Here is a 17,383-nt window from a genome sequence, read left to right on the forward strand (position 1 = left end):
GCAAAAAGTAGGAATTCAGTAAATAATGGATAAGTCAATAAAGGAATTTTTTTTTTTTTTTTGTCTCATTAGGACTTTCAGGAGCTCCTACAGTATCGTGATAACTCAGAAAAAACCCTTGAAGCAAATGAAATGTTGCTTGAGAAACTTCGGCAACGAATACATGACAGAGCTATTGCTCTAGAGGTATGTGTGTGGTTTTTCTCTTTAGGCTATGGGTTATTCTGTGTACGTAAGTATTATAGAGATTTCTGTCTACTTAATTTGTTCCTTTGGGGTTTTGATTTCCCATTCCCTCATATTTTGAAGCTTATTGAGTAAAGGGTAATCAGGATAATGAACTTTGTGGAATTTAGAAGCCTTACTTTTCTTTTTACAGCAGGCTATCGATGAAAAGTTCTCTGCTTTAGAAGAAAAAGAAAAAGAACTGCGCCAGCTTCATCTTGCGGTGAGAGAGCGAGATCATGACTTAGAGAGACTGCGCCATGTCCTCTCCTCTAATGAAATTACCATGCATGTAAGAGCAAAATCTGTCATTGACTTTTATTTCTCTCCTACTTGCATTCTAAGCTTGAAGTATCAGTCCTCTCCATCATTTTTGAAAACCAGATCATTTGCTTTATAAGGTATATATGGTGTATATATGTATACACACACACATATAACACACACACATATTTTGTTTATATTTATAAATAAATTTATTTTTTGTTTAGACACACACACACACACACACATACATAAACAAAAAATAGCACTTACTAGTTCCGTCATTGTAGACTAGAAAGTGAGAAATATTATAGCACTTCTGTTTTTGTGGGGGGAGGCAGTGAATACTTATTTCTGTGTACATAGTTCTAATTTACTTCTAATCCTTGAAAATAGAATTTAGATATAGCTACACACACACCCTTCCCCACACATTTACACTTTTACGTAAGCATTACCAGTGTATAACTGTTGTGTTTCCTCTAGTTAATATCACATACACATCCATATATCCCCACAATTAGAACACTTGTTTATTTTACTAACATTTAATGTGAGCTTTGTTTTTGCACATTTATTTTAAAGTTTATGTAACTAACTACCTGTCACTTTTTTTTTGGTACCAGGGATTGAACTCAGGGGTACTCAAACACTGAGCCACACCCCCAGCCCTTTTTTGTATTTTTTTATTTAGAGACGGGTTATTACCGATTTGCTTAGCACCTCACCATTGCTGAGGCTAGCTTTGGCTAGCTTTTTTGATCCTCCTGCTTCAGCCTCCCAAGCTGCTGGGATTACAGGCATGTCTGTCACTTTTTAAAGGAGTCATTTACTTTCTCTTCAGAGAAATTACTTCCTCTACAATGCTTCATTTTATCATGTGCTTTATATTTATCTCTCCACAAACTAGATAATTTCTTTTTTTCGGGGTGGGGGGTGCAGATATGGGGGATTGAACACAGGGGTGCTCAACCACTGAGCCACATCCCCAGTCCTATTTTGTATTTTATTTAGAGAAACAGTCTCACTGAGTTGCTTAGTGCCTCACTTTTGCTGAGACCGGCTTTGAACTTTTGATTCTTCTGCCTTAGCCTCCTAAGCCACTGGAATTACAGGCATGTACCAGAGTGCCCAGCTAAGAATTTCTAAAAACAAAAAATAAATTAGTGTGGCATTGTTAGATTAGTTAGTAAGTTTTCTCCTCTTGCAAAAAAATCAATAGGTGCTAATTTAAAGGTGGATCTGATTTCTCATTTATTTCAAGGAGAATTAAATCGCCCTTTTAACTTATGGTTGCTCTCTTTGTGATTGCAGAGCATGGAGACTCTCCTGAGAGCCAAAGGCCTAGAAGTGGAACAGTTAACTGCTACCTGTCACAACCTCCAGTGGCTACAAGAAGAGATGAAATCCAAATTTAGCCATTGGCAGAAGGAACAAGAGAGTATCGTTCAGCAGTTACAGACATCTCTTCATGACAGGAACAAAGAAGTGGAGGCAAGAACTCAGCTTAAAAGCAGTTGACTTAGTAATTACATGATCTCAGCCTTGAATTAGGACTTAGGAGGTCTGAGAAGCAAGTTATCCAAGTCTTTAATTTCATTCTTTGCCTGGGCAAGTAGTTGACTTTCCCTAAGACTTTTGTTCCCCATACCTGTAAACCTAAGATGACATTTATCTTTCTCAAAGACGTTATGTGAGAATTAATTTGATCTAAAATATGCATCTATGATATGATAACTATCCTTTATTAGTTATGGTGCTCATTCCAGATCAGGTACTATTTTAAGAGCTTAGTGGGCAGTAACTTAGTCCTCACAAATTTACGAGGGGCATACTATTATTCCTGTTTTACCGACAAGGAAACAAGTTAACTTGTCTAGGGTAACAACTAGTTAAAAGGCAGAGCCAGTATTCAACCCAGGCAGTATGACTCCACAGTTTTAACTACCAATATAGAAATTGGAATTGTTATCAACCTGCTTATAAAAACTTAACTTAGCACTTTAACCCACCATTTGTTGCTTTCCTAAAAGTTATGCTGGGGAGAAAATAAATGAAATACTTGGACTGAGTGTCCATTTGTTCTCATCTAACATTAATTGTTATGTGCCCTGAGCAAATAGGAGAACAACTTATTTCAGAGAACAATGTGTAAGTTGGCACTCTCAATATTTTATATTGTTAGTATTCACTGAGCATGTGTTTCTAACCTTCTGAGTCACAGGCTAGATTTGGGGAAACAAAAGTGAATAAAACATGATGCTTATTCTCACGAATCTCAAAGCTATTTCTTCCAAGACAATTCTCATAAGCCTTTCAATATGTGTTTGAGAGGACTTCTTCCAGAATCTTACCCCATTCCTTCTGCATTAGGATCTTAGTGCAACATTGCTCTGCAAACTTGAACCAGGGCAGAGTGAAATAGCTGAAGAGCTGTGCCAGCGTTTACAGCGAAAAGAAAAGATGCTGCAGGACCTCCTAAGTGATCGCAACAAACAAGCTGTGGAACATGAAATGGAGGTTCAGGCTCTGCTTCAATCTGTGAGCACCAGGGAGCAGGAGAGACAAGTAAGGACTAGTATGCAGACCAGAAAAGTATCATTTGTAACGTGTATATCTGTAGTTTCTCTCCTTCTGTTTATTAAATAGATTTCAGTTTTACATCAATCATCCAAATGTTAAATGTGTTTTGGACATCACATTTGGAAATGTGCTGAAAATGGGTCCATTAACTGCATTGTCTACATTGACTTTTTCTTAATGCTCTGATTGTTTTGAGAGAACAAGGTATGGAGTTCTGGAGTGTGTTGATTTTGATTCTAAACTATCAAGACTTGAGTGATACTTTGTATTTCCATTCAAGGTACAGTAAAACTTCTATTCAATGTATTTTCTCTCTCTGGGCCCAGTGGTGCACGCCTATAATCCCAGCAGCTCAGGAGATTGAGGCAGGAGGATCAAGAGTTCAAAGCCACCCTCAGCAAAAGTAGGGCACTAAGCAACTCTGAGACCCTGTCTCTAAATAAAATACAAAATAGGGCTGGGATGTGGCTCAGTAGTTAAGTGCTCCTGAGTTCAATCCTGGTAAACCTCCCCACCAAAAAAAAAAAAAGAAAGTATTTTCTCTCATATCTCAGGAGAAAAAAAAGTGATTGGTTTTGAAAGGACATGATGAGAATACATAATCTCAATGTGGAGTTTATTACTCTCAAAATAATGGTATACAGCTATTTCAGAAATAAATTTTTATTTTTCCCTTCATTTCAATGTATCTTTTTCCTCAAGGGCAAAGACTATAAGTTGGCTTGTGCTGCATGTTAAGGACCAATAATTCAGAATCAGTTTTTGGAGGAAGTTGGAGTCTTTCTTGTCTATGTTATCTGACCATAATTTTTCTGATACTTTCTTATATCATGGAATATTGATATTCCACTCTTCTAATTCTCTGGCCTACTGAAGTAAATACACATTTTGTTAGAAATATCCTGCCACATACTTCAGTGATTGCTTCTAGAACAGACATAACAAAATCAATGTGAATCATTTAAATCTTTGACAAGAAGCTACTAGGCCACTGAGTTTTCTTTTTAAACTCTGATTTGAAAGAATTAGTCTCATTATACCTCTTTTTACTACACAGTAGGTAGTAAAATAATGGAACCTTGGAGCAGATGAAAATGACTAAAGATTTTAAATTCAGCAACAGAAGTAGTTATACTCTTCTGGATTTGCATTATCAAGTTTTACATGCAGAAGAATCACTTAAATAGCTTTTTACAAACACAAATGCCTGAGCCTGTCCCGGAGATAGAAGTAAAGAGGTATAAGTGGAACTTGAGAATCTGCATTTCTAACAAGCTTCTAGTGGGTAGCGGTGCTGCTGGCTCTTGGATCATACTTGGTGGAGCAATACTAAAAGCAGCACTATGGGAAAAAGAGTAGCATGCTGGGTAGATCACAGCACATACTTTTGTTGTTTATTGTGTTTTTTTCCCATAATTTTCACAGAGACTTTTACTAGTAAATATTGACAATATGCTGAAGCCACTAAGATAGCTATGTCTCAATCTCCAAAGAGTCCAAATTTCACTTATTTAAATTGAAATTTTTTCTGTATCCCTTTGTAATATGAGGAGAGTATAGCTTCTCATTAAAAACAATAATAATTCTGCCCAGAGATGGTGCTATGAGATAGCTAACATAGTTCTGAAGTTCTAATTCATCTTATGCCCCCAGTAATTTTAGCACTTGTTTATTATCTCTAGGTATTTTTATTAAATGAAGACATTTATGTGTATTAATTCTAGGTCTTTCCCTTATTGTACCATCATCTGTCTTAGAAAACTGTGGAATTTGAAATGAAACAAACTGGCTTTATTGATTTTGAGATTAAGATTACCCTAATCATGTGTCCTTACAAAGAAATTTATCTGTGTATTGATTAATTGAATAAGTATTAAGTGCCTTTATGTCTAGACAGTGTCGTGAGCACTTGGGATTCAACATTAAGTTGTCCTTAGGAAATATACATTCTGGATGGAGGACAGAAAGAAAGGGAGAGAGAGAATAAAGAGATATATTTTATAATACTAAGTGCATTGGAAAAAAAATTAAGCAAGGGGAACTGGTGATGGGGAAGAGTTTGTTTTTACCCCTAGCTTTATTGATGTATAAGTAACAAAAATTATATGTATGAAGGTATATATCATGATGCTTTGATATATGGATACATTGTAAATTTCTTTCTGTAATCGAATTAGCATAGCTATTACTACAGTTAGCATTTTGTATGTGTGGATATGTAGTGCGGGCATGAAAGATCTACTCTCTTAGCAAATTTTAGGTAAATAATATAACATTTTTACCAGTAGCCACTGTGTTGTACATTAGATCCCTGAAACATATTCAAAACTGATTATTTGTGCCCTTTGACTCACAAGATTGCTGTTTTAGACAGAATACTCAGGGAGGGCCAATCTGATAAGGTGATATTTGGCAAAGACCTGAAGGGAGCAAACCATCCAGATATATAGGTGAAGAGTAATCTGGGCCAAAGCAACAAACAAGAGTAAACAGATGACTGTTATACCAATTCAGACCAGAACCTTAACACCTTAGCTGAATAGAGTTTTAGCAAAATCTATTTCAGATTCTCTTATCTGTGATAAATGTGTTATATTTGTTTTTTTCAACATTTTGCCTATGAATGACTTTTTTCCTACTCACTTGACTCTTTTTCTTTAAAAACTGATAGCAAGGAAACTATTTTTTAGGGTCTTCATAGCTTTAAGAAATAACACTTGAAAACAAATTGTGTTTATTTTACTGCGATATCTTTCTAATGGTATTTGTGATTTCTTCTCACTAGGCTGCTGCAGAGAAGATGGTGCAAGCACTAATGGAAAGAAATTCAGAATTACAGGCTCTGCGCCAGTATGTAGGAGGGAAAAACTTGATGGTGGCGCAAGCACTCATCTCTAACCAACAAGTTGAAGTTACTTCCATCAGCCCCCATCTCGGAGAGCAAACTGATCAAGTAAGAACTGTAGACTTATGTATGTATTCATATCAGCTGTATTTCCTGCTTACATTTCAGGCATATAAGTTTAATAATTTTAATATGAAACTGTGAGAATATTGCAAGTCCTGTCACTGTGATCATAGTTCCTCTGTCTTCCTAATACCCGCAACTCTTCCAATTTTTAGGTGTCAGTGCAGATACCCTCCAGAAATGATAGCCCTTCATTAACTGCTAAAGAAGATGCCAGCATTCCCAGGTCCACATTAGGTAAGCATCAAATTTTTTTTTCATGAAGAGATCTTTTATTTTTCCTCCCCATATCTCTATATTAATAGGTTTGGCCACAACTTGTATAACAGAAAAAATAAGTTTGGATTTCTCTGAAAGGCTGGAGACATGTCAATTCTAAGAAGAATTGCCCATACCTTATGTTGATAAGAGTTCACAGTTTACCCCAGGGAAACTGAATCCTAATTCTCCTTTTGAGATAGTTTTGCAGGGATTCAGAAGTGCCAGAGTAGTGCTTCCAAACTGGCACAGCAGGACCAAGGGAGCTGACACTTTTTCCTGGGTATCTTTCAAAGCTGGGATGCTCATGGTAACTTGACAGCACTTAACGTTAAAGTGTTAGGAGGGATAGTCTGTATAACTGAATTATTTTCCAAACTCAACCTTATCCAAGGAATGACTTGAATTCCTCAAAGACAATCACATTCTAAGCATGGTGGGAGCAAAACTCAGGCAGATACCTTGGATTGGAGTCTCTGCTTTCATAAGGGCAAAAGGTTGTATTTAAGGTAACTTTAAGGAAGCTATTAAACTATTCCCAGAGAATACCAGAAGTAGCTACCGATGATGATTAATGAGGTGGTTTTTATAATGCTGGAATAAGAAAGGCTATAAATTTAAACAACTTGTGATTTTTGTTGTTGTTGGCACCAAGAATGCAGAAAGGTTGTGCCTGTTTTATAGTGTCTGGTATAAGAGAATTCTGTGGGAAAAAATTGCACAAGTTTTCGTTCTCTAATAAGCAATCTTTGCACTGCCCAGAGTAATGAATGCTAGATTTGTGTAACTTAATTTATATTTGCCTTTTTAAAAAACACACTTTTCCCCAATTTTTTATTTTGGAAATTTCAGACCTACAGAAAAGTGGCAACAATAGCACAGTGAATACCCATATACAATTTTATTAGGATTCATCATTGTTAACACTTGGCACATTAGCATTATTTCTTTTCATGTGCACAACATGTATAAATACAGTACTTTTTTCTGAATTTCTTATAAACATCATGACACTTGAAATGTAACTATTTCAGCAAGTATTTCCTAAGGACAAAGGCATTCTCCTACATATCTACAGTGTAATTATTATGTTCAGGAAATTTGTCCTTAATGTATTCTTAGTATCTAAATACAGAATTCTCATTGTCTCATAGCATTTTCTGTAGTTTCTTCTCTCTACCACCAGGGGTCATGCATTGTGCTTAGATGTCCCGTTTTTTCAGTCTCTAATCTAGAACAGTTTTCTGACCTTTTTTTCCCCCTGCTTTTTCAACATTAGGATTTTTGAAGAATTCAGACCAGTGTACCTCTATTTGACTGTGATGTTTCCTCATGGTTAGGTTTGGGTTAAACATTTTTGTCAAGAATCCTATATGAGTGATGTCTTTCTGAGTGTATCACATTAGTGCATATTGTTCAGTTTGCATCAAATAGAATCATCAAATGTGGCAAAATCTTTAAGGGGTGATAACAGATTTCATCCTTTGGTTAAGGTTGTATTGTGTGCCAGATCTCTCTATTGTAAAGGTTCATTTTCTCCTTTGTAATTAGAACTACAGACTGATAGCTTGATCTGTTTCTCAGTAGTCAGTGACTTTAGCATTTTTCAAACCTTGCCTGAACTGGTATTTTAAAAAATTAATTTTCTATTTCTGAAATTTTTTCTATTTATCTATCGTTTTACAAGGAAGAGTTATCCTACCCCATCTTCCCACTCTATTTGTTGTATCAGTATGGATTGCATCTTTTAAAAAATTATTGTAATATCTATTTCTATAATTTATAATTTTAGATTTTTCTCTATTATTGTCAAACTGACATACACATTCAAAATTAAACACAGTTAAAAAATCAAATATATAAAAATGATATATTCAGAAGTCCCATCTGCTTTCCAATCTTTTCTCTCTTGTTTCTATTCATCCTCTGAAGGTAAACAGTTTAATTTCTGTGTTATCCTTACTGAATTTTTTCTTGCAAAAATAAGCAGATAAATCATGTGATTATATGATGTGTATGTGTGTGTTATTTCCCCCTTTTCCTGATAGATGTATTCTTTTGAACTTAGCTTCTTTCACTTAACATATCCTTGAAATTGCTCCATATAAGTTCATAAACTTCCTCATTCTTTTTTATAGCTGTATGTAATACTTGGTGTGAATATACTGTAATTGATTCCATCTTTTCTCTATAGCATGTAGGGTGGTTGCAATTATTTTGCTACCAAAAATCCCTGTGTATGTGTTGTGTGTGTGTAAAATGTGTGTATATGTGTGTGTGTATTTTTTAATTGCTGGAACACATTCTTCAAGTAAATTTCTCAAAAATAAGGCAGCAGAGATCACCTTTTAGTGATTTAAACTGACACTATGTGTTCATTTTAGGAGACTTGGATACAGTTGCAGAGCTGGAGAAAGAGCTGAGTAATGCCAAAGAGGAACTTGTACTTATGACTAAAAAAGAAAGAGAAAGTCGGGTGAGTTTTCTAGTCGAGGCTAATGTCTAAATTCCTGTTTTTTGTTTTTTGTTTTTTTGTTTTTTCCCCAGATTAGTTTATATGTAAAAGAGTACAAGTCTTAAGTATAATATCTAAGTCCAAATACAAGGTATACCTTTTTTCTTTTTGGAGAAAAATATAAATCATTTTATATATGTGTATGTATATTTGTGTGTGTGCGTGTATAAGATATATATATCTTATAAGATCATATATATAAAATAAGTGCGTATGTATATATATTTTGTCCAATAAGATCTTCTTGTTTTAATGGGTACCTTTAAAGCTTTTTAAGTATTGAATGCAGTTTTTTCTACCCATTGATAACTGCAATTAAAAAAAAGCATTTGTGAAAAGAGGAAGTGCTCTGTTATTCCTGCTTAGAATTATGATATTAGACCCATGAAATTAGAGTTTAGAAGCATTAAATGAGAAATTTGAGTATGAGCAATATATTTATTGAGTACTCATTATATGGATTGTATTTGCTGAGTTTTTAATGCCAGTGTTCACAACTCTACATAAAATATATGGTATTGGACCTATTTTATAGATGAAAAGCTGAAAAACTACTTTTATTTTTAAACATAGAACAGGAATTGGTCACATAACTAATAAATGCCAAAGCTAAGATTCAGACTTACCAAATACTTTCTAAGAAGTCAGTTCCTGGAACAGACACCTTTCCCCATCTTATGCATAAATTCTTTCTATCAATAGTTTTCATCCATTTTCTTAGGAGAGACCTCTCAGTCTTACAGAAATCCTTCTCTCTCCCTTCCCTGTACAGCCAGTTGTATGTCCAACTATGGTGTAGAAGAAAGGTTAGGGCTACAACATAGCATTACAGACAAAAACGAAGCACATACTGTTGTGGCATCTATTTCAAAAAGTCAGTGTCATGGGTCCCTAAATTAAGTTAACTAGCTCAGTTCCTGGCTTTTTCCTTTTTTTTTTTTTTTTTTTTTGGGTGCTGGGGATTGAACCTAGGGCCTTGTGCTTGCAAGGCAGACACTCTACCAACTGAGCTATCTCCCCAGCCCCTCTGCATCTTTTTGCCATAATTTGATCTATAATATAAAATCTATATTCATGATGGAATTGTCTTATTATACCTCTCGATTTCATTCCTGTATTTTTCCTTATAAACCAATTCATGCATGGCATTTAAAAAAAAATCAGTTTTTCAATCATCTAGTTCTTTTCCCTTTTTTCCCTCTACTTTAACCACTGATTGATTATTCATGTCAAATATTTTAATTCCACATGCTGTTCCTGTTTTTCTCATATATACCAAATCCAGACTAATGTTACTTTTGGTTTCTATTCTATTTTCATGATCACAAAATTGTAATGCCTATGAATGAATATTTTGAATGAATGATATTTAGCTATTGCTGAAATTTGTGAATCTTTAATCAGTTACCTCATTCTAAGTCCGATATCATATTAATTCATTATCACATTCCATCTAATATATTTACCAAAAGCTGTATAGATTTCTCTCATATTCCCCCTGACTTGATATTATAGTAGTATGGAGACATAGCAGTAGTTCTTCATTAATTCCCTGCAATGTGCCAGGTACTTGTAAAACATTTTTTGTATTTCTTATGTTGCCCTGAAAACTAGCTATATTATTCCCATTTTGCAGTTGAGAAAACTGAGTCTCAGTTTAAATACCTTGTTAAGGAGTTTATGCCAGGATTTAAAGCCTGTGTCAGTCTAACTGCAGACCTTTATCATGCTGCAAAAATGTTTTCTTTCTCATGTTTCATTTTTCTTCAGTGAAGCATGTACTTGGATATCTGTATCTGTATATATACATATCTCCATCTATCTATCTATGTCTTTGAAGAGGGCCTAATAAATAGTACCCCTTTTTCCATATCCAACCCCCAAATAAATTGAGAAATAAAACAAATTGGTGGCAGATAGCCTGCAGCGTTATCAGATTTATTACTGATAGAGTCTTAGAGAACTTAATATAAAAGCCCAGTGGACCTACTAGCCAGTCCCCAGGATTGGGTAATTGACCTGCACAGTCACAGGCAGCAGTAGGCCTTGGCAGACCACTCTGTGGTGGGCAACAAACTGCCTTTTGAGAAGCAGTGGTAAAAATAGTCTTCCTTTAGGCCATTGTCTTCTAAGGAGAGGAAGGGTAGGTGTGAGCCAAGCAGGCTGGGTTTATTCTTCCACTGTGTACAGATAAGTCTCTCCACCTGACTAGGGGCAGAGAAAGGTTAGTAGTTACACTAACTGAGCTCCTTCAGCATGGAAGGAAATTAAAGGTAGTTGAAACCATCAAATAACTGTTAATAAATCATTATGTGCCCACATAATTATACTGCAGGCATTGATGAAGATACACAAGTAAGACTTTTCTTGCTTATAACTTAAATTTTATGTGTTTTAGGAACGAGGTGTTGCTTCCTTTAGGAAGTTTGGTTATACCTTAAATGAGCTTCTCTACCATTTCTCTTCACTTGTTCTACTGAATTTTTAAAAATTATTTAAAATAGTTATTTAAAATATTTACTTAAAAATAACTTACTATTGCCATAAAGATTATATGGACATAACAATACCGACAGGAAAGACATTATGCCTAGTGAACCAAGTTCGCTTCCACAAGTTCATACTCTGGATCTGCCACTAACTAGCTTTGTGATTTTTGAACTGGTTCCTTAATTTCTTTCTGTCTTAATCACCTCATCTGTAAATTGAGGTGTAGAAGAAGTCACTTTATCTGTAAATTGAGGAATAGTTGCCCCATAGGATTTCTTTGAGGATTCATTTGTTCACTTGTTCATTCGTTCATATATGGGATACTTTCTCTAAACCAGTGCAGGGCTGAGGTAGTGAGTAACATCAACAAGGTCCTATTCTGGCTCTGTGTAATTTATACTAGACAGATAAAAGATAAGAAACATGTTATATTAGAAATTATAACATTTATGCCATTAAATATTATAAATTATAAACAAGATTTCTGTAATATATTTGCTAATATAAGCATTATAAAATATTATAATTGGAGATAATTGAAGATTAAAATGAGTGATACAAAAAAATGATAGAAAGTAACATGGATGGGGACCACCTTAACTAGAGTTGTCAAAGAAGACTTTTCTGAGCAGATTACACATAAGTTTGGTCCTGAGGATGGGAAGGAAGCATCCTTGGGAAAGATATTTCAGACAGACAGAGTAATAGGTATAAAGATCATGAGTCAAGATACAGTCTGGTATTACGGAACAGAAAAAAATCTAGTGTTCCTAGAGAGTCAAGAATGAGGAGGGTCTCTAAATAAAATATAAAATAGGGCTAGGGATATGACTCAGTGGTTGAGTGCCCCGAGCTCAATCCCTGATTACCACCCACCCCCACAAAAAAAAGAATGAGAAAGAAAGTGGCAGATATTGAAGGGCAAGAAGTAGACCAGAGCCATATCACTAAGTTTGTGAGAAGAACCCAGCAATAGTTATAATATTTAATGAATTTGTTATAATCAATATCATTTTCTGATGAGGGGGGAAGGAAAATACAACACTGAAAGTTTAGGACCTGCAGTAGTGGTTGTGTTTAAGATTCCATTGTAGGTGGCAGCATGTTCTTTAGTAAAAGGCATGTAATATTTGGTGATCTCTATGATGTTAGCAGTTATTGTTTGATGCCTTATTTAGTAATTCATTAAGGTTTGCATAATGGAGGTGTTTTATAATGTTTTAATCTATTAGCTGAAGAACTTACATAAAGAAAAAGTTCATCTTCTGCTTCTGCTAATGATAACCCATTTTTAGGTATCATAATAGATATATTAATTAAATAAATTTGATGTTTTTATAGTGCCAACTCAAGTAGAGGAACACCATTAAAAATAAACATTATAACTTCCCAAGAAACATCCTTTGGCACCATGCTGCGTGATTTATTGATTTGTTCCAGTAGAGCACTATTCACGTTCTAGTTTTTTGTATTATTGTCTGATAGTGATGTGATATGAAAAACAGTTGCCTCATTGTTAAAATGTAAATGTGATAGCTATTGTTTCCTCTACCTACTGACTCCAGTGTTTCTTCTGTCCCCAGATGGAACTTTCTGCTCTACAGTCTATGATGGCTGTGCAAGAAGAAGAGCTGCAGGTGCAGGCTGCTGATCTGGAGTCCCTGACCAGAAAAATACAGATAAAAGAAGACCTCATAAAGGTCTTTCAAAGCTTTTTAAAGACCATTGGAAGTGTTGGAAATTCAGATTTCCTATAGGGCATCTTCATATAATAGGTGGATGCACTGAGTCCCTTGGCCAGTGCTTACCAATATCCCACTTGAAAGTATAGATTATTTCAGGAGCATCTGTTCCCTTGCTCCTCTGCTGGAACAGTTTTTATTACTGTTTTAATATCTGTACTTATTTTTTTTTTTTTAAATTTCTAGGACCTGCAAATGCAACTGGTTGATCCTGAAGACATACCAGCTATGGAACGCCTGACACAAGAAGTCTTACTTCTTCGAGAAAAAGTTGCTTCAGTGGAATCCCAGGGTCAAGAAATTTCAGGAAACCGAAGACAACAGGTAAATTATTGGAATGCAGACTTTATTTTTTATTTGAAATAAGCAGTGGAAAGGCTGTCAGTCTCAACTGTGTATGGAAAAAATCTAAGTCAGTTGATGGTATTTCATAGAGAATCCATGCTTCACAGAACCTTGCTCAGGAGCAGTCATATATGCCAGTTTCTAACATTTGTAGTTCTGAAAGGAGTAGCAGTTACTTTTGGACACATACTGTCAGTTATCCCTCACTTTCAAACATAAGTCATTTCTCTCTCCCCTGCCTGCATTTAGCCATGTTCAAATAACTTCCAATTTTAAAAAAGGAAGAAAGAGGAAAACAACCCTGCCTCTGCCTCAAGTTCCTTTGTAGCTCTACTTTATGCCCAACCTTTTCCATGCTAAAAATTTTCAAAAAGACTTACTTACCTCTACTCTGTATCCATTACTATTGCCCTCACTAACTGTTTTTCTCACTCCCCCCTGACTTTTAACTTTAGTTTAAATATTTCTGCTGATTACACATTATCATAGCTTATTATTTTTATGGCATGTATTATATCTCACAAGGACACGTGTATGATTGATGGATGTCGTTTCCTCCCACTAGATAGTAAACTTTTCCCTAGAACTAGAACAGAGTCTGTCACATAGAAAATGCTCAATAAATGTTTATTGAGTGAACATGGAAAACCAGTAAGTTCTATTGTATGTTTCCCTCTGGCCTATCCTTTTTTTCTTTCACTATTTTCTTAGCCTCTTTCCTGTGCTTCTGACTTCTGTATCCTTTTTTTCTTTCTTGCTCCCGTATTTGAATTCAGCTAAGATATAAAATGATAATGTGTCATTGATTTGAAAACTGTAAGACCCTACATAGAGCTTAAGTAATAAAAGGCTGGGACTTTTTATTCATGTCTCACTCTTCTATTTGTATGCTGCTTCATTTTTTTCCCTCAGTTGTTACTGATGCTGGAAGGACTAGTAGATGAAAGGAGTCGACTCAATGAGGCCTTACAAGCTGAGAGACAACTCTATAGTAGTCTGGTGAAATTCCATGCCCATCCAGAGAGGTAAAAGAATAACTTTTTCCCCTATTAAATTATTTTTTTTTTGAGACAGGATCTCACTAAGTTGCTGAGGCTGGCCTTGAATTTGTGATTCTCCTGCCTCAGCCTCTTGAGTCACTGACATTATAGGCATGCACTGTCATGCCCAACTTTGTTTTTTTTTTTTTTTAAATTTATTCCTTTTATTCTTTTCATTTCTTTTTTTTTTTTTCCAGTTGTAGATGGACACAATACCTTTACTTATTCATTTATTTTATGTGGTGCTGAGGATTGAGCCCAGTGCCTCACCCGTGCTAGGCAAGTGTTCTACCACTGAGCTACAACCCCAGCCTGATATTCTTTTCATTTCTTTTATTTCTTCTATTCTTTATTAAGTGCAGATTCTTATAATACCAAAGAGGAGAGAAAAAGAAAGCTATCCACTTTGTCATTTGTTGTGTGGATGACTGCAAGCCTTAGTATCTAAATCTTGTCAAGAATAGTGCATGTTTCACTTAGTTATTGTGAGGATTAAATGAGAAGACAGTTCAGGCATCTAAACTGTGCCTTGCATATGGTAAGCACTTGATATATGTTTCCTTCCTTTTTATGTTCCATGTCCTGTTAAAGGCTGTTCTATTATAAAAGTACAATATGAAGGACTTGGATATTAGTTTAATATCATTGACTATCATTGAAGGAAATACATTCTTTGCAATGCCTAATATCACCTCAGAATCATTGATAACCATCTTGATGAATGTATTTTCTTGTACCTCTTGATTTTTGGTCATGTATTTTATATCTTTTGGGTTTATTTTATATTACTTTCTTCTTTTTTTTTTTTTTTCTTCTCATTTTGTCTTCTTTCCTAGTCCTTTTTTTTCTTTCACAGTTTTTATTTTTTATTATTCCAATTTATTCTAATTTCTTATTGGGTTTAAACAAATATTTTCTTTCTACTTGGGAAAATGAAAGCAGAGGAAAGGTATGATAGCACCACTTGCTTGTGTTATTTTTTAAAGAACTTCTGGATCTTTAGTTTTCATGAACTGGATTCCTTTTTGGAATGCTATCAATTTTGGTAAAAAATGAGAAAATAGCTATCCTCAATAGCAATCCTACTTGGCTCAGTCTTGCTTCAGTTTACATTTAATTTTTCCTGAGTTTTAGTTTTTCAGAAACTAAAGCTCTTAGTCAAATAATGCAGTTTCTCTTGTGGGGCCTATAGGAGTGTAAGAGCAATCATAGGACTATGATTTTATTTGAGATTGGCCCAGAATCTGGCCTAAAGGGGCAAACTTTGAAGAAAGAAACAGGCCTTACAAATCTACCAGCAGTGTCCATACGTGCTGCAACAAAGACCTCATTCATTTATGATGTTCTGAAGAACATTACTTTAGAAAAATCTCATGACCCAGAGTGGCATTGATGGCTTTTTGGAAACATATGTGGACTTGTTACAGTTTCTGGCTAATCCATTTTCCTTCCATGTGGCATGTTTAATCAGCTCTGAGAGAGACCAAACTCTGCAGGTGGAACTGGAAGGGGCCCAGGTATTACGCAATCGGCTAGAAGAAGTTCTTGGAAGAAGCCTGGAGCGCTTAAGCAGGCTGGAGACCCTGGCCGCCGTTGGAGGTGGGGAACTGGAAGGTGTGCAAGTTCGTCACAAGCATGCCTTCTGAGCACTGGCGGGTCACACTGCATCCCAGGATGGAAAACTTGTTTCCACTAACCAGAGGGAGCCATGTCTGATGTGGCAGAATGAAATGGTGACTTACTAATGATAGAACCGGTACAAGTAGCAGCAACTACAAAGTGAAACTCACTTTAACCTCCTGTATCTTATTGTACTTATCTTCTTCTCCCATTGATTGGTGGAGGTTACAAAGTGTATTTACACATTTTAAATCATTCAGTTTTAGTTTTCCCACACATACTCATTCTTTTTCCTAGTCCCTTCTTCTCGTCCCCTCATCCGTTCTATGGGCCAATAAAGTTTATTCCTTCCCCACTTTCACAATCCATTTCATATGTTCCATATCATGTCATAAATGCATGTGTGTGTATTATTTTTGCCATTAATCAACTCCTGTTCTTTGAGAGCATTTTTTAATCCAATAAAAGAATAAAATGAAAGTTTCAAGATAAGAAAAAGAACACTTAAGAGCTTATAAGAATGACTTTGCAACAGTGGTATAATCCATATCAGAAGGTAATCAAAATCAGGAGAGTAATCTTAGGCCAATTTAAGGAGCAGAGGTAAAGACTATTAAAGTGTTTATAATAAACTTTAGCTCTAATTTTGTTTCAGAGTTGACTATCAATTGACAGAGGGAAAATTAGATTATTAAATATTAAATTCTATTTAAAACTTTGTTGATCCCTTTAGACTTCTTTAAGTCAGGGGCATGCCATTTAGTCAAGAAAAATCTTCCATAGTCAGAATTCTCTGTGTACAAAGATTATTGCCAATATAATATCCATGTTTAAAATCAGTAGTTTGCCAAATAACTCATAGAGTATCACTTCTGTATTTCCATTCAATAGTGGCACTAGTTGGAATCCTTTATTTTTCGTTAGTGTACATACATTTCTCCACATTAAGTAATAGACTCTAGGCTTTTAAGTGCTCGAATAGTTCAGAATGAAATGTCACTGACTGTATTCATAGGTTTTAGTCAGTGTCTTTGTGATATCCTGTGGCAAATGACAGGTATAAGGAGAAGGCACTTGGGATTGTATTTCTGGTATCTTAAATGTCAAAAGTATGAAAAGTAACTAAGATTACTGTGGAGTTTTGTGAACTCAGCACCATGAGATTTCTTATTTCTGTGTATATTTGCTTCCTAGATTAGAAGCTGCAATTTCAGTTGCTTTAAACATGGAAATAAGTGAGCAGGGATTTAGGGTTTTAGCACTCTAAACATGTCTTAGTTTCTTTTTAAAACTAGGTAGAGCACAATTTTTCTTTTTCTTTCTGTTTTTCACA

General features: G+C 35.2%; 1 protein-coding gene across 25 annotated transcripts in view; it reads left to right on the top strand.

Annotated features, from left to right (window-relative positions):
• Pde4dip (phosphodiesterase 4D interacting protein) overlaps positions 1–17,383 on the top strand; it is a 204,053-nt gene that overhangs the window by 134,809 nt on the left and 51,861 nt on the right. For 13 of the 25 annotated variants that reach the window (XM_047551336.1, XM_047551351.1, XM_047551329.1 and 10 more), the window contains 11 exons: positions 73–186; positions 380–517; positions 1,804–1,983; positions 2,863–3,057; positions 5,858–6,025; positions 6,196–6,277; positions 8,683–8,774; positions 12,887–13,003; positions 13,232–13,369; positions 14,303–14,415; positions 15,902–16,029. In XM_047551336.1, coding sequence (XP_047407292.1) covers positions 73–186; positions 380–517; positions 1,804–1,983; positions 2,863–3,057; positions 5,858–6,025; positions 6,196–6,277; positions 8,683–8,774; positions 12,887–13,003; positions 13,232–13,369; positions 14,303–14,415; positions 15,902–16,029 — 1,465 coding nt within the window. Of the gene's footprint in view, positions 1–72; positions 187–379; positions 518–1,803; positions 1,984–2,862; positions 3,058–5,857; positions 6,026–6,195; positions 6,278–8,682; positions 8,775–12,886; positions 13,004–13,231; positions 13,370–14,302; positions 14,416–15,901; positions 16,406–17,383 lie in introns of those variants that run through there. The other 12 variants (XR_007108494.1, XM_047551316.1, XM_047551360.1 and 9 more) reach the window with 3 other exon arrangements.

The sequence above is a fragment of the Sciurus carolinensis genome, chromosome 1 (assembly GCF_902686445.1).
Source record: "Sciurus carolinensis chromosome 1, mSciCar1.2, whole genome shotgun sequence".
NCBI classification, from domain to species: domain Eukaryota; kingdom Metazoa; phylum Chordata; class Mammalia; order Rodentia; family Sciuridae; genus Sciurus; species Sciurus carolinensis.